This window comes from Bubalus kerabau, chromosome X, assembly GCF_029407905.1.
Source record: "Bubalus kerabau isolate K-KA32 ecotype Philippines breed swamp buffalo chromosome X, PCC_UOA_SB_1v2, whole genome shotgun sequence".
Lineage (NCBI taxonomy): Eukaryota > Metazoa > Chordata > Mammalia > Artiodactyla > Bovidae > Bubalus > Bubalus kerabau.
In genome coordinates, this window is record NC_073647.1 from 156,500,392 (window position 1) to 156,521,874 (window position 21,483).

General features: G+C 39.3%; 1 protein-coding gene across 8 annotated transcripts in view; it reads left to right on the plus strand.

The window, feature by feature from the left end:
- The window catches only part of PPEF1 (protein phosphatase with EF-hand domain 1), a 151,466-nt gene that overhangs the window by 95,884 nt on the left and 34,099 nt on the right, over positions 1 to 21,483 (plus strand). For 7 of the 8 annotated variants that reach the window (XR_008708017.1, XR_008708018.1, XM_055563473.1 and 4 more), the window contains 3 exons: positions 15,040 to 15,206; positions 18,037 to 18,073; positions 19,146 to 19,295. Coding sequence is in view for 6 of the 8 variants with exons in the window: in XM_055563473.1 (XP_055419448.1) it covers positions 15,040 to 15,206; positions 18,037 to 18,073; positions 19,146 to 19,295 (354 nt within the window). In the remaining 2 variants the exon portion in view is untranslated. The remainder of the gene's footprint in view (positions 1 to 15,039; positions 15,207 to 18,036; positions 18,074 to 19,145; positions 19,296 to 21,483) is intronic. The other variant, XM_055563478.1, reaches the window with a different exon arrangement.

The window sequence follows — 21,483 nt, forward strand, 5'->3', positions numbered from 1 at the left end:
GGTGGGTGGTAAGAAGTACTATAAAAAGGACTTAAGGTGAAATTATAGCATTCACATGAAAACAAGAAATATTTTGAGAGTTAACCAATGATGGTGTTCAGGAAGTGGAGATTGAGAGCCCAGTGATGAAAGAGTAAAGCTCTGTTATTTGGGATAGATTTGAGTTAGAGGGAGGTGAGAGGAATGTCTGGAAATAAGATATTTGGAAAGTAGAGCCATGAGTTAGAATTTTAACAGACTTGAGTGAGGAGCAGATAAAATGTACCTTGGACATGGAATAAACTACATGCACCAGAATCTTGAAATTGCCTGGTTTAAAAAAGACAACTAAGGGGAGAGCCATTGATGACAGCAGGCTTCCATCTTAAGAAACTGAAAAGATGATGCAATTAATGGTGTCTGAGAAGGGAGAGTGACCTGGTGGCCTTGCGAGGATGGTGAGACACTTAGCTTCTGGGTAAGGAGTGTGCTAAGTTAGAGGCCAAGGAAGGAATGGGCAGGACACAGACGCATCTCAAGAAGCTATGCTGTATGGTGATCTGTAACTTGTGACAGTCAGCAATTTGCCTTTTCTGTCTTACTTTTTAGCCAAAGTTTAAATGAGTAAGGGTGACAGATCACACAAGTAGAGTGGGCCTAAAACCATGAACAGAAATTGTTCTGGGTACAACGTTTCTACCTGAATACAAAGGACAGTGATAGCCACCTGTCCAAAGAACAAACTCCCGTCTTATTATCACTTCTATGGTCCCAAGTCCAGAATTAAGTAAAAAGGGTCTCTGAACTCTTGAAATCACTGTCAGAAATCCAATGAACTTTACTCACAGGACGAGCTCTAGGCCCTTACTCAATGCCCAATGACCATGTATCTGCAAAACCTTATCTGACACATTATTCCTGTAAGTTTGCCTGTCTGGTTACCCACGCTGCCACAGATTAGGGAGTGAGAGGGGAAAGGAAAAGTGAGATAGAATGAGAACGATGAAAAGTAAAATTCTTTCTTACAGTTCGAGGAGATCTAAAACTATCAAAATGAGGTAGAAATGAAGCAGTAACATTAAGTGTTATGGGGCTGTGTGTGTCGGGAAGAGCTCCATCCTGAGCCCTTCTGAGGGGATGTGCCTGAGGGGATGCTTAGACTGATGAACCTGCATGGTCAAGAAAGTTTGAGGTTCTATGGTGTACACTCTGTTAAGAAGTAGAGAGACCAAATGGCCCATTTTCAGAACTCTTAGCCAGAATGGTTAAGTAATTTAAAAATGTATTTTAGCTTTTAAAGGAATAAACTTCATTGATCTGGAAAATTCGTTTGAGCAGTGCTGCAGTATGAGGAGTGTTGTTGGTTCTTAGGTACAAGAAGATGAGAGAGCATGAAAAAAAGAAAGATCAGGTGAGGGAAGAGTAATAGGCCAGGAAAGCAGATGAGGAGGAAAGGAAGAACACCTTACAAATGAGGAGAGAGGTAGAGAGTGGTGGGTTTCTCTCGTGGCATCAGATGCAGAGCTTGCCTGCACGGGGATTACAGCAAACGCTCACTGTGACCACAGCAGTCACTTGATTGCTTCAGGAAAAGGTAGAGTTTCTGTGATGGTGACTGGTTCTTGTTACTCAGTGCATCAGCAATGTGTTAAAGCCCAGTGATAGGTAATACCCACATGTGACGCTCTCCTCTGGTTCATTCATGGGAGCACACAGGATTAAGGCACCTCAGTGTAAGCCATGGGCTCACTCTCTTCTTTCTAGAAGCAGCTAGTGACCAGGCTTTAACTCATCCTTATTTAACTTATTATTTAATTTATTAAAAGTACTTTATTATTAATTAATTAAAATTGGTTTATTTAAGTTCTGGTTGAACTTGAATTTTAGGGAATAGTTTGGAAACTATATCCCGTGGGAGATTTTTTAAGCTATAAGTGGCCAAAGCTTATACTGTACTCTAACTTTTTTCTTTCCATCAACCTAAAAGAGAAACCAGGAAAAACTCAGGCTTTGATTTAAGGCATAATTGTAATTCATCTTTCAGTTGGTGTTTTGCTAGACAGTTTCTCCCTCATCATTTCTTTTTTATAGTATAGAGTGAGTATGCTGCAGGGCTGGGGCTGGTCCAAGGCCAACCCAGGGCATAGCCTGAGAGGGAGAGTTACAATGTAGGGTCGCTGAGATGCCTTGCCATATTACTCTTTTCATCCAAATGACTGGTTCAGTTTAAGACTTCTATTTGTTACAACTGATCATATGCAGAAGTGCATCTGTCCACTAATTTATTCATTCAGTAAACTTTTATCCAGTCCCTACAGTGTTCAAAGCCCTGTGTAAAAAACTGTGGGAAGAGACAAAGATGAGTATAAATTTCATTTCACATATATTTATTAAATACCTATTATAAATGAGATACTCTGCTATGTTGGTGATACAGTATGACTAAGATGCAGCTTTTGGCCCCAAAGGCATCACAGTTTAGTGGGGTAGGTCAACCAATAAAAAGACAAGATAGTTCAGGGTAGGACATGTTATAATTGGGGTATGCATGTTTCCAAGGGAGCACATTGGAGGGGCACCTAAGTCGTGGGAGACTTTCTGGATAAGGTGACATTAAGACAGTCCCTTCAAAGAGTTTTAGTAATTTAGTAACTGCCTAATCATGAAGGAAAGTTTTGAAGAATCAGAAAAGATTAATCCCACACCCTTTTTGTGGTGTGCTGCAATAAATGATGGAATTTGTACAAGTGATCGTTTTTGTTTTGACATTTTAGTTTCTTTAATATTTGGTTATCCTTACAAATTGTATCATTTAGCACCTTAAGACCAAGCTAGACAGTTTCAGCTCACAATCCTATCTAGGTTTTTAAGGAATTCCTTGGCGTGCCATATGATTAACCATGACACACCTTTACTAAAAGAGTATCTCAACTTTATATGGCTTTGGATATCATCAAGTGAACAGATTTACATGGCATTAGTTGTTGTTCAGTAGCTAAGTTGTGTCTGACTCTTTGCAACCCCATGGACTGTAGCATGCCAGGCTTCCTTGTCCTTCACTAACTCCGGAGTTTGCTCAAACTCATCTCCATTGAGTCAGTGATGCCATCCAACCATCTCATCCTCTGTCACCCCCTTCTCCTGCCCTCAATCTTTCCTAGCATCAAGGTCTTTAGCAGTGAGTCAGCTCTTCACGTCAGGTGGCCATAGTATTGGAGCTTCAGTATATATCCTTCTAATGAATATTCAGGGTTGATTTCCTTTAGGATGGACTGGTTGGATCTCCTTGCAGTCCAAGGGACTCTCAAGAGTCTTCTCCAACACCACAGTTCAAAAGCATCAATTCTTTGGCATTCAGCCTTCTTTATGATCCAGCTCTCACATCCGTACATGACTACTGGAAAAACCATAGCTTTGACTATACTGACCTTTGTTGGCAAAGTGATGTCTCTGCTTTTTAATATGCTGTCTAGATTTGTCATAGCTTTTCTTCCAAGGGGTAAGCGTCTTTTAATTTCATGGCTACAGTCACCATCCATAGTGATTTTGGAGCTCAAGAAAATAAAATCTGTCACTGTTTCCACTGGCGTTAGCTAGGTCCTATTTTTAGACTTTATTTCCTGAAAAGGTTAATTTTAATCAGCACTCTCACTTAATTCAAGTGACCAATTTGGAATTCTTCATTCAGAACTTTAGCCTTGCTAAAATTACAAGACATTTTTCCTCATTGAATAGAAAGCTGGAAATTTTAGACGAAGTATTGGAAAGTTAGTTTGTTAAACTGATGCTGTCTGTGGAGACCTCCTGCAGTTGAAAGAGAGGTGTACATGGACAGAGAGAAGCTAATTGCTTCTCAACCCTGCCGGTGTCATACTGATGCTGTCCGTGGGAGCCACACAGCCTTGTTTTCCTTTTCTTTCTCTCTTCCCCACCATCCTCCATCCCACCCCTTATGACCCAAATTTGCCAGCTGTGAAGGTCATTAAATATTTTCTTTTTTCTCTGTTGCTGATATGCTTCCTTCTGTCACAGCAGTCAATTCTTTACCCTTTAAAATTAAGACAGTATGTTACATTCGGAACAGATCTCTTAAATAGAGTTTGCAAACGAAATAAAAATTAAAATAATGTGGAGTTGAGGTCCAGAGGTTATTTGATGTGCTTTGGGAAAATGTCCAAAAAAATTGCAGTTACTTCTAGATGTCTTATGTAAAATATATCAGAGGGAAATAGGACTCTCTATCTCTACTCAGTTCATTGTGGTCTGCTGCTTTTCCCCCTGAAGGTCATCTGATGCTGTGCAGAGTCGTAGTTAACCCTGGGTTTTCTGTATCTGTCAGTGTATCAGCTGCGGAATAAGCCAGAGAGTTTGGTTTACTGGAACTGAGTGAAGGATGGGTTCACTCAGCAGCAGTGAGTCCTCTTTTGAAAGAAATCCAGAGAAGCCTCAGTAACCAGAAGTCTAAATATCCTAGAGACCTACGTCCCAGAAGACTTAGATCATCTTTTTATCTGTTTTCCAATTCTCTTATTATTCTAAGACTAAAATGTATTTGAACTCAGACTGTGTAAAGTAATACAACTAGTCCTGGACCAACAGTGCAGATCTTATACACCCAAATAAGTCTTACTTTTGCCTTCAGAGGCTCAACACTTAACAGAAGTTCAGTATATATTTAGGACTCCTTTTAGAATCACTTTCAGAGACAGTGACATTTTCTACTGAATGAGCTTCATTATCACAAACCTTATTCTTTTGAAGACATGTGATTTTTTTTTGAAAAGGTTAAAGCTTATTGGGTGTCAAGTGTGCTATGTAAGGTGTATGGCTTAGCTGATCATTACTATTTGGGACTTAAAATTAGCTTTGACTAAAGAAATTCACTATTCATGGCTCATAGAAGAGGTGAAATACCTGTAAACGAAGTTGATTTAACTGGAGATGAATTCTACTACCAGAAAATTGGTCATCCCAGTGAAAAATAGTTTACATCTTTGTTCAAATTTTGGCTGCTGTTTTTCTCAAATTTTTATACTAAGGTTATACTGATCTTATCAGATAAATTGGAGAGATTTACATCTTTTTCTATGGTTTAGAACTTAAATCCCTTGTGCTCAAACTTAGCTAAACTTTGTAATCACCCAAGGAAATAGAAAAAAAAAAAAAAAACTACTGAGAGATGTACATCTCCACTCCCAGAGATGCTGATGGACACCTAGGAATCATCATGTGATTCTAATATGCAGCCAAGGATGGGAATCATTGGTTGAAGGAACCTCAAACTATTTGCTTAAAAAAAAAAACAAAACTATTTGCTTTTGAAAATGGAAAGAGAGCTCTGCTATAAAGCCACATGCAAGTCTGTTCTCTATGTCTGCATCTGCACTGCTGTCCTGCAAGTAGGTTCATCAGTAGCATGTTTCTAGATGCCATGCTGCTAAGTCACTTCAGTCGTGTCCGACTCTGTGTGACCCTATAGATGGCAGCCACTAGGCTCCCCCGTCCCTGGGATTCTCCAGGCAAGAACACTGGAGTGGGTTGCCATTTCCTTCTCCAATGCAGGAAAATGAAAAATGAAAGGGAAGTCGCTCAGTCGTGTCTGACTCTTTGCAACCCCATAGACTGCAGCCCACCAGCCTCCTCCATCCATGGGATTTTCCGGGCAAACTACTGGAGTGGGGTGCCATTGCCTTCTCCATCTAGATGCCATATATATGTGTTAATATACAATATTTGTTTTTCTCTTTCTGACTTACTTCACTCTGTATGATAGGCTCTAGGTTCATCCACCTCATTAGAACTGACTCAAATGCGTTCCTTTTTACAGCTGGAGAAGGAAAGGATGGGACAAATTGAGAGAGTAGCATGGAAACATATACATTCAGATCAGTCTCTTAGTCGTGTCCGACTTTTTGCGACCCCATGAATCGCAGCACGCCAGGCCTCCCTGTCCATCACCAACTCCCAGAGTTCATTCAGACTCACGTCCATTGAGTCAGTGATGCCACCCAGCCATCTCATCCTCTGTCGTCCCCTTCTCCTCCTGCCCCCAATCCCTCCCAGCATCAGAGTCTTTTCCAATGAGTCAACTCTTCGCACGAGGTGGCCAAAGTACTGGAGCTTCAGCTTTAGCATCATTCCTTCCAAAGAAATCCCAGGGCTGATCTCCTTCAGAATGGACTGGTTGGATCTCCTTGCAGTCCAAGGGACTCTCAAGAGTCTTCTCCAACACCACAGTTCAAAAGCATCAATTCTTCGGCGCTCAGCCTTCTTCACAGTCCAACTCTCACATCCATACATGACCACAGGAAAAACCATAGCCTTGACTAGACGGACCTTTGTTGGCAAAGTAATGTCTCTGCTTTTGAGTATGCTATCTAGGTTGGTCATAACTTTCCTTCCAAGGAGTAAGCGTCTTTTAATTTCATGGCTGCAGTCACCATCTGCAGTGATTTTGGAGCCCAGGAAAATAAAGTCTGACACTGTTTCCACTGTTTCCCCATCTATTTGCCATGAAGTGATGGGACCGGATGCCATGATCTTCGTTTTCTGAATGTTGAGCTTTAAGCCAACTTTTTCACTCTCCTCTTTCACTTTCATCGAGGCGTTTTAGTTCCTCTTCACTTTCTACCATAAGGGTGGTGTCATCTGCATATCTGAGGTTATTGATATTTCTCCCGGCAATCTTGATTCCAGCTTGTGTTACTTCCAGTCCAGCGTTTCTTATGATGTACTCATTACCATATGTAAAATAGATAGTGGAAATTTAGTGTATGACACAGGAAGCTGAAAGGTGGTGCTCTGTGACCACTTGAAGGGGTGGGATGGGGTGGGAGATGGAGGGAGGTTCAAGAAGGAGGGGACATAATATACCTATGGCTGATTAATATTGATGTATGGCAGAAGCCAACACACTATTGTAAAGCAATTATCTTCTAGTTAAAAAAATAAATAAAAAAGTAGACCAAAAAATGCTTTTAAAAATGGAAAAAAAAAAAAAAAAGCTGTATGCAGCCAATGCACTTTTTTAGTGTTCTATTTCTTTTGAATCAGTTTTCAGTCAGTTCAGTTCAGTCTGCTCAGTCGTGTCCGACTCTGCGACCCTGTGAACTGCAGGATGCCAGGCTTCCCTGTCCATCACCAACTCCTGGAACCTACTCAAACTCATGTCCATTGCGTCGATGATGCCATCCACCCATCTCATCCTCTGTTGTCTCCTTCTCCTCCTGCCCTCAATCTTTCCCAGCATCAGGGTCTTTTCAAATGAGTTGGTTCATCACATCAGGTGGCCAAAGTATTGGAGTTTCAACTTCAGCATCAGTCCTTCCAATGAATATTCAGGACTGATTTCTTTTAGGATTGACTGGTTGGATCTCCTGGCAGTCCAAGGGACTCTCAAGAGTCTTCTCCAGCACCACAGTTCAAAAGCATCAATTCTTGGCGCTCAGCCTTCTTTATGGTCCAACTCTCACATCCATACATGACTACTGGAAAAACCATAGCTTTGACTAGATGGACCTTTGTTGGTAAAGTAATGCCTCTGCTTTTTAATATGCTGTCTAGGTTGATCATAGCTTTTCTTCCAAGTAGCAAGCGTCTTTTAATTTCATGGCTGCGGTCACCACCTGCAGTGATTTTGGAGACCCCAAAATAAAGTCTCTTACTATTCCCATTGTTTCTCCATTTATTTGCCATGAAGTTATTCGACCAGATGCCATGATCTTAGTTTTCTGAATGTTGAGTTTTAAGCCAACTTTTTCACTCTCCTCTTTCACTTTCATCAAGAGGCTCTTTTGTTCTTCCTCACCTTTGCCGTAAGGATAGCATCATCTGCATATCTGAGGTTATTGATATTTCTCCTGGCAGTCTTAATTCCAGCTTGTGCTTCATCCAGCTCAGCATTTTGCATGATATACTCTGCATAAGTTAAATAAGCAGGGTGACAATTTACAGCCTTGACGTACTCCTTTCCCGATTTGGAACCAGTCTGTTGTTCCATGTCCAGTTCTAATGGTTGCTTCTTGACCTGCATACAGATTTCTCAGGAGACAGATCAGGTGGTCTGGTATTCCCATCTCTAAGAATTTTCCGCAGTTTGTTGTGATCCACACAGTCAGAGGCTTTGGCGTAGTCAATAAAGCAAAAGTAGATGTTTTTCTGGAACTCTCTTGCTTTTTCGATGGTCCAGCAGATGTTGGCAATTTGATCTCTGGTTCCTCTGCCTTTTCTAAATCCAGCTTGAACACCTGGAAGTTCACGGTTCACGTATTGCTGAAGACTGGCTTGGAGAATTTTGAGCATTACTTTGCTCCGTGTGAGATGAGTGCAATTGTGTAGTAGTTTGAACATTCTTTGGCATTGCCTTTCTTGGGGATTGGAATGAAAACTAACCTTTTCCAGTCCTATGGCCATTGCTGAGTTTTCCAGATTTGCTGGCATATTGATTGCAGCACTTTCACAGCATCATCTTTTAGGATTTGAAATAGCTCCACTGGAATTCCATCACCTCCACTAGCTTTGTTCGTAGTGATGCTGCCTAAGGCCCACTAAACTTCACAGTCCAGGATGTCTGGCTCTAGGTGAGTGATCACACCATCATGGTTATCTGGGTCATGAAGATCTTTTTTGTACAGTTCTTCTGTGTATTCTTGCCACCTCTTCTTAATATCTTCTGCTTCTGTTAGGACCATACTATTTCTGTCCTTTATCAAGCCCATCTTTGCATGAAATTTTCCCTTGGTATCTCTAATTTTCTGAAGAGATCTCTCGTCTTTCCCATTCTATTGTTTTCATCTATTGCTTTGCATTGATCACAGAGGAAGACTTTCTTTCTTATCTCTCCTTGCTATTCTTTGGAACTCTGCATTCAAATGGGTATATCTTTCCTTTTCTCCTTTGCCTTTAGCTTCTCTTCTTTTCTGAGCTATTTTTAAGGCCTCTTCAGACAACCATTTTGCCTTTTTGCATTTCTTTTTTTGGGGGATGGTTTTTTTTTTTTTTTTTTTTTTTTGAGAGGGAGTGAGAATTTATTAAAATAAACCTAAGCCCCAACTATTTATATAGAGTACAAACAAGTGGAAAATTTCAGTATTCATCCTAGGGGCATGGGACTTTGTAGTCCATTTTGAATATCACTGCCTTCTGTACAATGTCACGAACCTCTGTCCATAGTTCTTCAGGCACTCTGTCTATCAGATCTAATCCCTTGAATCTATTTGTCACTTCCACTATATAATCATAAGGGATTTGATTTAGGTCATACCTGAATGGTCTAGTGGTTTTCCCTACTCTCTTCAATTTAAGTCTGAATTTGGCAATAAGGAGTTCATGATCTGAGCCACAGTCAGCTCCCAGTCTTGTTTTTGCTGACTGTATAGAGTTTCTCCATCTTTGACTGCAAAGAATGTAATCAGTCTGATTTCGGTATTGACCATCTGGTGATGTCCATGTGTGGAGTCTTCTCTTGTGTTGTTGGAAGAGGGTGTTTGCTATGGCCAGTGCGTTTTCTTGGCAAAACCCTGTTAGCCTTTGCCCTGCTTCGTTTTGTACTCCAAGGCCAAATTTACCTGTTACTCCAGGTATCTCTTGACTTCCTTCTTTTGCCTTCCAGTCCCCTATGATGAAGAGGACATCTTTTTTGGGTGTTAGTTCTAGAAGGTCTTATGGGTCTTCATAGAACTGTTCAACTTCAGCTTCTTTGGCATTACTGGTCGGAGCATAAACTTGGATTACTGGGATTACTATGATATTAAATGGTTTGCCTTGGAAACGAATAGAGATCATTGTCGTTTTTGAGCCTGCATCCAAGTACTGCATTTCGGACTCTCTTGTTGACTCTGAGGGCTACACCATTTCTTCTAAGGGATTCTTGCCCACAGTAGTAGATGTAATGGTCATCTGAGTTAAATTCACGCATTCCAGTTTTAGGATCAGTTTTAGTATCTTTAGTATCTTTACTAGAATCAGTTTTAGTAGCTTCTAATTTTCAAGAAAATCTTCCATTTCTCTAGATTGTCAAAGTATATTGCCACAGATTCCAATATTATATTCTCTTTTTATATATATAAGTTTAAAACTTACTTCTCTATATCTTTGTGTTTTTTATAATCTTTAATCTTAAATGTTTTTTGTTATCTTTTTTTACTTATCCTTAATCAGGCTTATGATGAGTTTTATCATCAATTTTATTAGTTCTTTCAAAGAATCACTCTTGGGATTATATAGCTTTCATTTTTTGTTTTCCATTTCATTAATTTCAGCTTTTATCTCTATCTAATTGATTTTATTTTTCTGATGTGTTAAGGTGAATATAGTCTTTCATGTGCATCTTCTTTAATAATGAAGGCATTTAAGACTACACATTTTTTCTTACTTTAGTTGTTACTGAGCCTTCTGTCAAATTTATAATATTGCTGTTAATTTCCTCTTTAATCCAATGGTATGAAGACTATAATATTTAATTTCCAAGGACCTTAATTCAAAAAGCTAGAATTTTTTGCATCATATTATTTGCTTCAGGTTTTATTGGATTATGATATAAGACTGTGTCCTATGAAATGTTTATTATTTTGAATTTGTTAAGGATTTCTTTGAAATCAAGTATATGATAGATTCTCATGAAACCTCCATGGACAAATGAAAAAATAACTGTACCCACTGTTCATAGGATGTAGAGTTCTTCGTATTTCTATCTATTAAGTTCATTAGTTATAGAGTTGACCCTTGAACAATATAAGAGTTAATCCATGTATAACTGATTGTTGGCCTTCCTCATCAGCAGTTCCTCTGTATCCAAAGATTCAACCAACAATGGACCATGCAGTAGTGTAGTATTTACTACACTAAAAATTTGTGTTTAAGTGGACCCTTGCAGCTCAAACCCTCAATGTTCAAGGGTAAACTGTACATTCAATTTTTTCCATTTGTATCTTTTAAAATATGTGTATTATATATTTCTGTATAACAAATTACCCCAGTACTTAACTGGCTTAAAACCACAAATGTTTAGTATCTCACAGTCTCTGTGGTTCAGAAATCTGAGTACAGCTTAGCTGGGTGGTTCTGCCTGAAGGTCTCTCATGAGCTGGCAATCAAGCTGTTGGCCAGGGCTGCAGTCATTTGTAAGGTTGACTGGACCTGGTGGACCCACTTCCAAGATTGCTGACTCATATGGCTGCAGACACAGCTTTTCAGTTAGCTCCCTGCTGGCTGTTGACAGAACAGCCACATGGTCCTCTCCACAGGGTACCTGAGTGTTCTCATGACAGAGCAGTAGCTTTTCCCAGAGTGAGTGATCTGAGAGAGCAGATAGGAGGCTGTAGTCTCTTTTATGACTTAGTCTCCACAGTTGCACACCAGCATTCCTGCTTTTGTTTCTTATTCCTTCCTTAAAAGCAAATCACTAAGTCCAGCCCACATTCAGGGAGTGGTGTTAGGCTTCACCTTTTAAAGGGAGTATCAAATAATTTGTGGACATTATTTTAAACCAATAATTAAGTTTGAATAATTTACTCTGTGTTTTTAAAAATTTTCTTCTTGCATTTATAGTAAATATATGAAGCAAAAACTTGTTCTTTTGTTTATTGAATATAAGTTTATAAATTGAACCTTCTTCATAAAGTGCCCATTATTATGATATAATGTTGCTTTGTGATAATTTTTAGCACTTTGAATATTAAATTCCACTTTGTCAAATATTAATATTTTCATTTTTACCTTTTCTTTGTTTCATTTACCTTGCTTTCAGTCTCCCTTTATTTTTTTTCATGTGTATTTCTCACAAACTATACATACTTGGAGTTTTGTGCTTTAAAGTAGTCTTTCTTTTTGCTTTTTTGGTGAAGTTTTTTAAATTATTGTTTTCTTTGGCATTTTTACCATGCTGTCCTATTCATTAGTTGTTATCTTCCCATTCCTGACATTTCTAATAAATGATGTATGTGTGTATACTTCTCAAATAGCTATAACTTTATTCCTTCTTCATCATCCTCTCTCTCCTCCAGGAAGATAAATATATGTTTTCACACTTTCCATGTACATTCCCCATTCAGATGAGATTTGTAGAGAATTTTACTTTCTCCCTTCACATCCCCTACAAATCCTTAGTTTTGGCTCATGCCAGATTTTTAGTTCTTGACCATTATCAGATTTCCTTCATACTACATCTCTTCTATTTCTTGAATCCTTGTTTTGTATCGGGTTGGCCAAAAAGTTCATTTAGGTTCTTCTGTTAGCTGTTTCAGAGAACACAATTTCTACATTATTGCTATTGATTTATATTTAATTATGTATTGCAAGGTTCATTGTTCACATCTGTAATCTTTTCTCTTAGTCCTTCCCAGGCTTAAGTACTTTTTATTGTTACTGCTCTTATTTGGTTAAAATATGTTCTTGAGTGTTTTCCTTTGTGGAGCATGTGGATGCTAGGTTCTTTAAATGGAAACTCTTTGAATGCAGGGACTTTGTATTGTTTACTTCTGTGTTTCTAACACCTAAAATTATGTCTGGTGCATAACAAGCAATCAGTACAGGTTCATTGAACACAGGAGTCATGAGCTCTTTCAAACTTCAGGGTGAAGTCTCATTTTAAACCGTAGAAAATTCCCTCTCTTATTTATGTAATTATTGCCTCTTCTCCATCTGTTCCTTTTTCCTGATTCTCGAATGCTTATTGTTGGCATATTAGTTCTCTTGACTCAGAACTCTAATCTATTACTCATTCCTCATGATTTCCATCATTTTGCCTTTTGCTCTTTGTGAGAGATTTTTCATCTGCTTGCTCTTTCAGGTCAGCAATGTATTTTTCAACCATTCTATCTTTTAGTTATCACCAATCTATTGATATTTTAAATTTCAATAGTATATTTTTAATGCCAAGAATTACTGACTTTCTGTTCTTTATTTCATGGTACTCTCATTTTTAAAAAAGTTGGCCTCTGTCTCCTCCAGCATTGTTACCTCATTAGGGGATGGTACTTTAGTAGGTCTGATTGGTCTGCCTGTCTCTGGTTACTGGATCCTCTTAAATATGAGGTTATTTCCATTTTAAATTTTCTGCTTAAGCTAGGCCACGCTTCTCCATAGTTGGAGGCACAACAACACTTTCTGCTTCTGCATCAAGAGTGTGAGAGGAAGTCTCTGTGTTCCTAGGTGTCTCTAAATGAAGTGTTAGTATTCTTTTAGTTTCAGAGATGTGAAAGTTCTCCTACCTTTCCTGTAAGATCCAGATCCCTCCCCCATAACCAAGACCACACACATGCTCTGAGACAAAGTGTCCCCTTAATCGCAGAGTCTACATGTCCCCTCAGGCCTAGTTCTTCCACGGCTCTCTGCTGCTCCTTAAGCCCCCCTCAGTCCTGGACATCCCGATAGAACCTATAGCCTCCAGCACTCCTCAGACTTCTCCAGGTTACTCATCGCAGCCAGCTGAAGTCTGGGGGAAGGAAGAGTATTAGAGATGCAAAATCACTGCCTTTTCCTTTATGTTTTGATGAACAATAACCTATAGTTTTATAATTGGCTCACACTATCTAAGCCCAGTGTGAATAGGTTATGTGAATTCATGTATAAGACAATATAAATTAGTGGGATTGTAAAGTTAGAAATAACATGGAGGTCATAATAAAATGAATCTCTTAGTTTGTGTGGTGCTTTATAATTTTTACACACTATAGTAAAAGCACACTGTAGTTTTTACACACTACAGTCTCATGTGAGTTCCAAAGTAGCCCTGTATGATAAACATGGATGTTATAATTTAACAGATGGGAAACTAGAGTTCATAATGATCAAATAACTTGCCCAGGGACACATGGGTAATAGTGGAGTTGAATTAGAGAATAAGTCTTCTGGCCCAGAACACTACACCACTGCTTGCTTGCTGTTTTCCAGTTGCCTTCAGAACATATTTTGTTGCATACTGACTTCTGGAATTCCTAAGTTATATGCTACAACTTGTATTTTATTTTTTTCAACTATTTTTGTCATATTGATATGAACAATTTAAAATGTATATAAATACTAGGTGGTGAGTATAAAGTAATATTTTCTTACATAATTTGAAACCTAACAAAAGAGAAAATCGAAAATCATTTGAAAAAGATTAACATATCTAGAATATGTGAATTACTTCTTGAAGGTAACTTTTTGGAAAAAGGTAACTTTTTGGAAAGAGGACATATATTAGAATATATGAGTACTTAAAATTTTCTTTCTGTAATGTATTTTTTAGACATTTGAATTATCTTACTATGCAATAAAAATGCAATCAACCATTTCTCTACCAGACATGGCGTGTTTTATTTTAGAGTTTACTAGTACAGAAGTAAAGGAAAGAATAGCTGCTATAAAGACCTTTGTCCTAATCCCAGTCTTTTTTTATGCTAACACTATATTTTAAAGTATTATGCTCAGGAGTGGTAATCAACATATTAAACAACAAATATGGCTCTGGTTGGTGAGCAGTCAAGAACACATGCCTCCAACACCTGGTGTAATTGTATCAGAGTGGACTGATGGTATATTAGCTCTGCTCACAGTTGGACAGTACCTTACACTTTCCTGAGTACTTTCATATCCTATCTCTCATTTTTGATCTGGGATGGAGTTGTTTTTACAAATTGAGAGAATCACAGCCTAGAGAAATTAAACAGAGGGTCCCTGAGAATGAACGACTTCTGGCTCTTACTTAGTTCAATGTTTTTCCCTCTTTACCCAAGGAAGAGATGAAAGAATCCATTTTTAATAGGATAATTATCAGGTCCTTTCAGAGAAAACTCATAGTTTTCATGGGTGGGAGTGAGTAGGATGAGCCACCCCCCTGGAGTCTTCCTGTCCCAAGCTAATTCTTTACTTCCAAAAGGTCTCTTGCAGGAGAAGAGTGAAACCTTTCACCCTTGCCCTGGAAGAGTGAAATTGGCTTGAGTGGGTAAGCAGATTTTTCCCAGTGGAAGAACTGACTCAGCCTCTTTTCTCCATATCCGTGTGAACGTTAAGTACAAGACCTTACCTTAAAAAGTACATTCTTTTAACTGCTCCTTTTCCCCCCTCTTCCTTCCACAGAATGGTCTCCCCTCAGTGACCAACCCATATGTTTTTAATGGTGATTTTGTAGATCGAGGAAAAAATTCCATGGAGATCCTAATGATCCTGTTTGTGAGTTTTCTTGTGTACCCAAATGACCTGCACTTGAACAGAGGCAACCATGAGGATTTTATGATGAATATGAGGTAACCTAGCCCTGTAGATTTCCTCTTTTGTTTCCTGTTCTGGAAAATGCTACAATGTTTAGTTCCTAGCAGAGAGTTAGAGGTGAGTGTAGAGAAGTAGGGATGAGAATCTCAAGGAAGATCTCAGTTCTTACCCCAGTTTACCTCCCTCAATCCTCTACTGTGTGAGTATAAATTGCTCTAAAATTCCCTTACTATCTTTTCTTCCAATCCTTCCTTCTCCCTTCTATTATGTTCTTCCTCCCATGCCCACCCTTCCCAAGTCAAATTGTGTGCTTTCTAGACGTGTTAGGCCAGGTTTGGAGGTGGGGTTGTTCTATGAGCAGGTTTAGATGGACTCATTCCCTCGATACTCTTTTGGCTTGCCTCAGAAGTTGTCTCGGAAACTAGTACTGTGTTTTTCACTGATGTGTATATTTTTTTATGACATGGTGATGGCTTCTGGCATAGTTGTTCATAAACATATTGGAGAATAGCGGTAACATAGCATTTCAGCTATCTGACTCACTGGAAGTTGGGGGAATAAAGATTGGTTAAGTGGTTTACCAGTTTTTGCTGTGAAAGGCACAGTGACAAATGTTCTTCTTTCCTTTCTTTCCTCTTCCTCCTTTCCCCTTTCCCTTCCTCCTCTTCTTCCTCTCCTCCTTTTCTTTTCCTTTTGTTTCTTGTTTTATGAAAAAACAGAATCCAGTTTGCACTAGGGAAGTAGAAGACATGGCATGTTAGATGCTTCAGTGCTGGGCTTTTGAGTAACTGCATCAAAGCTCAGCAACTGATGAGTTTTCTCTTTGGGGCAGTTTTGGCACTTGGCCTGAAAACAAGAGTTTCAATTCTAACCCTAAGGTATGGAAGAAAATGCTAAATATGAAGGAAGAAAATCCCAAGGCTATTTTCAGAGGCTATATATATATATATATATATATATATAATATAGCTCAATACATATATGTAATATAGCTCAAAACATTTATTTGGGCATGCCATTTATTCTTCCATTTATTTAGCTTTTCAGTTCTATTTGTTGTTGCTGTTCAGTCGCTTAGTCGTCCGACTCTTTGTGACCCCATGAACTGTAGCATGCCAGGCTTCCCTGTCCTTCACCATTTCCCAGAGTTTGCTCAGACTCATGTCCATTGAGTTGGTGATGCCATCCATCCATCTTATCCTCTGTCACCCCCTTCTCCTCCTGCCATCAGTCTTTCCCAGCATCAGGGACTTTTCCAGTGAGTCACCTCTACATGTCAGGTGGCCAAAGTGTTGGAGCTTCAGCTTCAGGATCTAGTGCTGAATGGTTACTGAAAGAGACATGGCCCCTGCCCTCCTAGAATTTACATCTAGCAGGGAAGACACAAGTTGAGCAGGTTTTTCAAATGTGATGAATTTGTAAAGAGGGAGATCCAACCTGTCTGAGAGGTGGTTGGAAGGTTCTCCCATAGAAATATGACATTAGCCTGAGACCTGAAGGATGAATTAGGAAACCAAGAGAGGACCATGGCAAGAGTGGATGGGAAACAGTGTTCCACAGTGAAGAGACAACTTAGGCAGAGCTTGAGAAAGGACTTTTTAGATTTGAAAGAAATTCAAGATAGGAGAAGCATAAACTGAAGAACAGAATGGTACCTGATAGAGCTGGAGACGTAAGAAATTATTGTAGAGGAATTTGAGCTTTCTTCTGAGGACAGAAGAAAATCATTGAAAAGTATTATAAAATTTGTGTTGTAAGATGCAGCAGTAAGAGTAGTTTGGTGAGGGACAAGAATGGATATGGGGATGCCAGTAGGAAATATAAGAGTTGAAGAGATAGATGATGGGCTCTCACTTAGACTGGGAGATGGAGAAGCAAAGAAGTAGATAGATTCAAGAGGAGTTTAGGCATTGATTTAAGGCTTGGTAGCATGATATGGAGGACTTGAAAGAAGAGAGAATCAAGATGACCTCCAGATTCCTAGGTTGAATTTGCAATATCACTGATACTGGGAACATGATAAGAGGAGAAAGGTGGGCTGAGGGAGAATGATGAATTCAGTTGGGGGTAAGCTGATTTGAGATTTGAGGTGCTGTTGAATGGGCAGGACTGAATTCATTTCAGGAAACATAATGTTACACTGTAGAAGCTTCACATGACATGATTTGTGTGGAAACCTGGAGTGAGTATGCTGCATTCTGACTTCACTTTGTTGGGTGTTCAAGGCATATATTATTATCTTAAGGCAAGGAAAGTATTGGAAAAAACATCTCATCATTAAATCCCTTTTATGACTGCTATTCAGGCATTAAACTTCCTGATACTTTTTATTAAAACCCTCAATACCATTACATGAGCTATGTCAGAGAGAGTATTAAGAACCAACTTATTACCTTCTAGGCTTTTCTTTGTCTTTGTTTGGTCTTTTTTCCCTCCTAATCATTCATTTACCATAAGGTATAGGATGTCTGAGAAATACTATCTAAATGAAAAACATTCTCCCACACACCTTCCCTCAGTGGCCACAGCACACATCTCTGAATACTTGCAGTACTCAGACACGGGTGCCTACCACATATTTCTTAAGTTGTGTTGTATTGGTTTCATGAAAATTTATCTTCTTTTCCCAGCTATACTCTAAACTCCTTGAGGGTAGGGATGACGTCATCAGCTGCCTTTGTTCTTTCCCATAGTGCCTAGCAAAGACTTGAGTAAGTAACAGTTCCAACTGAAGTCTAGTTGCTTGAGTTCTTGATACTTGTGATAGTAAGATGTCAAGGACTCGCTTTTTTGCATGACTTGACTCAGGTAAGTGGGAGTTATCAACATTCAGTGAAAGAGTTGAAATCCCATTGTTTATTTCAGGTATGGCTTCACGAAAGAAATTTTACATAAATATAAGGTAAGACTCATCTACTTTTTTTTTTTACATCCTCTTTGCTGTTTATACATAGAAGTTTAAAAAAAGAAAAAGCTTCAAGAAGGATGATGGGAAAATTAATCAGAATCCAGGCCAATAAAAGCACAAAAGGAAGCCTTGGCCATGGTGAAGACCTGTTTTTCTTTCTGGACTAAACCAAGCTTTTTCATTGTGACTTCTGTGTGAGTTTTAACACAGATACAAACTCTGTTGTTTCAAAGATACCTGGGATTTTTTTACTCAGGTTTGGTAAAACATGAAAATGACTGTCATGAAGGGAAAGGTTTTTACTCACAATTCCTTAGAAACTGAAGTCAGTGGAACACCACACTGTATGGGGCTGCACCTCAGGGTCAGTCAGAGGCAGTGGCAAGAGCCTTAATTGTGGTTTTCTCAGGAAGAAATGGGTGAGGCAGCGTAAGCAGGTTTAGGATTGGCTCGTTTGAGTAATCTCAGCAGGCTCTGGGGTTTACAAGCTGTCCATGGTTGCCTGGTATCTGGCTGGCCCTGGGGTGATTGGAGCAGGAAATAGTGGCCCTGGGTGTGCTGCTAAGTTGTGTCCAACTCTGTGTGACCCCATGGACTGTAGCCCACCAGGCTCCTCTGTTCCTGGGAGTCTCCAGGCAAGAATACTGGAGTGAGTTGCCATGCCCTCCTCCTGGAGAATCTTCCTGACCCAGGAATGGAACCCAGGTCTCTCATGTCTCCTGCATTGGCAGGCTGGTTAAATCCGCAAAGGACTAGTTGGAAGGATGGGCTCTGAGTAGGTTGATTTGCATATGAAAGGCACCCTGCTTTACATACAAAAGACAACTCCTTACTATCTCTAGGAATTAACTAGCCTTGGGAGGGGCAGTCTCTTCCCCTGGGTCAGCAAGTCAAAGTATCAAAAAAAGAGAATTAAAAGATGATTCATGCATGCTTGTTGGTTAGTGCGTCCATCCTGACCTAGTTTGGGTGGCATGAAAACCGTTGGGTTTTGTCCATATCTTGGGACTATTGAGTAAAATTGAACCTATCAGAAAAACAAACTTACTCAAGCTCTTACTTACAGCTGCATGGAAAAAAAATCTTACAAATCTTGGAAGAGGTCTATACCTGGCTCCCAATTGGTACAATCATTGACAATGAAGTCCTGGTCATACATGGAGGGATATCAGAGTCCACAGACTTGAATTTACTCCACCGTATAGAAAGAAACAAAGTAAGAAGCAATGTTTGCATGAGTGTTGTCTCAGATTTACAAAGGGATACATACCTCCTTTGATGTATTGTTTTATATAGATTCGCGTTTTAGTGATTGCTATAACTCTGAAAAAATGAGTAAAATTTTTAAGAAAATCCATGATTGAGTGATAAAGAACTAAATTGATAACTTCTATATATGGAAAAAATATTTTTAAAAATTCATGGTGAAAGTGGGAAAATATTGGCATTTCATAATAGTTTCTAAAAGTGAAAAATCTTGATTTTTGAAAAGTTAAAATTTCTAATTAATTAATGTTGTGGTAAAATATACCAACATAAGTATACCACTTTAACCATTTTTAAGTGTGCAGTTCAGTGGCATTAAGTACTTTCCCATTATTGTGCACCCGTCACTACTGTCACCACCATCTATTTCTAAAACTTTCCATTTTCTGAAACGGAAACTACCCATTAAACACTAATTCCCAATTTCACCTTCCCCAGCCCTTGGCAGCCACCATTCTGTGTTATAGCTCTAAGAATTTGACTCCTCCAGGAGCCTTATAGAAGTAGAATCATACAGCAGTTTGTTTCTGAATTGGTGTGATTTCCCATATGTATTCTAAATGGCTCATATTTTTTTTAAGGGGGGGGATAGTTGAATATTTTAAACCTAAGTAACCATATTCAATACAGCAGAAGCAGAGCAGGAATATATATTGACCCTCTGAGGGAAGTGGCTGTGTGGAGCCTGAAGCTCTGAGGCTTAGTGAAAGGCTTCTTTGGTGGGGCTTTGCAGAGTGACTGGAATTGCCTTCTGCCTGTCAAGAGCCCAGCCAATGCCCCCAGACTAGGGGAACAGGGGAACCACGTGGGCATGACGACCAGTGGCAGCTCTGAGCCCGGTGATCATGTGCGGTCCTAGTGAGGAACCTGAACCCTGCTCCTCAGGACTGTTAATCAAATTCCTACCAATCCAGGCAAGGGGAATCTAGAACCAGAATTTAATTTGATGTGGACATGTGATTCCTGTTCACCTTGAGTTTTTAGAGTCCTTATACCTTTATATACATATGAATGATTATATTGTCGCCAACTCCTTCTCATCCTTGTAATTTCAGCTTAAACATACCCCTCCCCTGGAAAGCCCTCTACGACCTCCTGACTAGATCAGGTCCCCGTCCGTATGCTCTCAAGCCCCTTGTACCTATCCTTCATAACAGTTACCAAAATTAAATAAGCAATTGTGGTACTATTTGTTTATCATCTTCCCCTGCTTCTCTAGTTCACTGATGTAAGTTCAGCACCTAAGATGTAGTCAGTATTAATGTTTGATGAATATTTCCTAAGAGATTTAAGACTGAAATAGGGCAAACCTAAGGTAAAACTGGATAAATACTTTTTTTTACAACTTCTTTCCTGACTCTCTGCTGATTTTACATACCCCCTCCCCAGCCTCACCCAGTGATAACCATACTTCCTGGTTTACACCTGTTGTCTTGGTGTAGGTGTTAATACCACCTCCCTTTACTCTCAGAAGTACCCCAGTTGCAATAAATTTTAAGGCCATCCTAATTTAAGGTACCTTTTTTAGGATCTCAGCAAATAGTCAAGCCAATAAGATGTTTGAATCAACATGAGATAGTAATTGTTAACATAATGAGTAGATATGATTCTAGCCAAGAGCAAGGGAACATGATGTTTTTGTCAAATATTGGCAAGCACATGGCTGGAATGCGACACTCCACCACCACTGGCCCTGTGACAACAGCTCTAATCAGCCGTGGCAGCCGCTACTAATTGATCAGATTGAAAACTTGTCCTTTTCTGAGGTTAGCCTGAGAAGCCAGTCCTCTCTCAGGCTTTTTGAGATATTAAGAGCCTTTCTCTGAAATGTCCATTACTATTTCTGTGGCGACCCTAAATTGAGAGCCACCTTAACCTAGTAAACACTGTGAAGCTCTGACATCAGACAGATGTAGCTAACATTGCATCTATTATATCCTGCTTCTGCCCCTTCCTGGCTGGGTGAGTGGGTAAGGTACCAGTGATTTCTAAGCCTCAGTTCCCACATCTATGCACTAAAGCTAAAAAATACTTACCATAATGAATTGCTGGGAAGATTAAATATAATTACCTAGATGAAAAAGATGGCATAGAGTAAGCTCTGAACATAAAGCTGTCTTCTCCAACTCTGTCCTCTT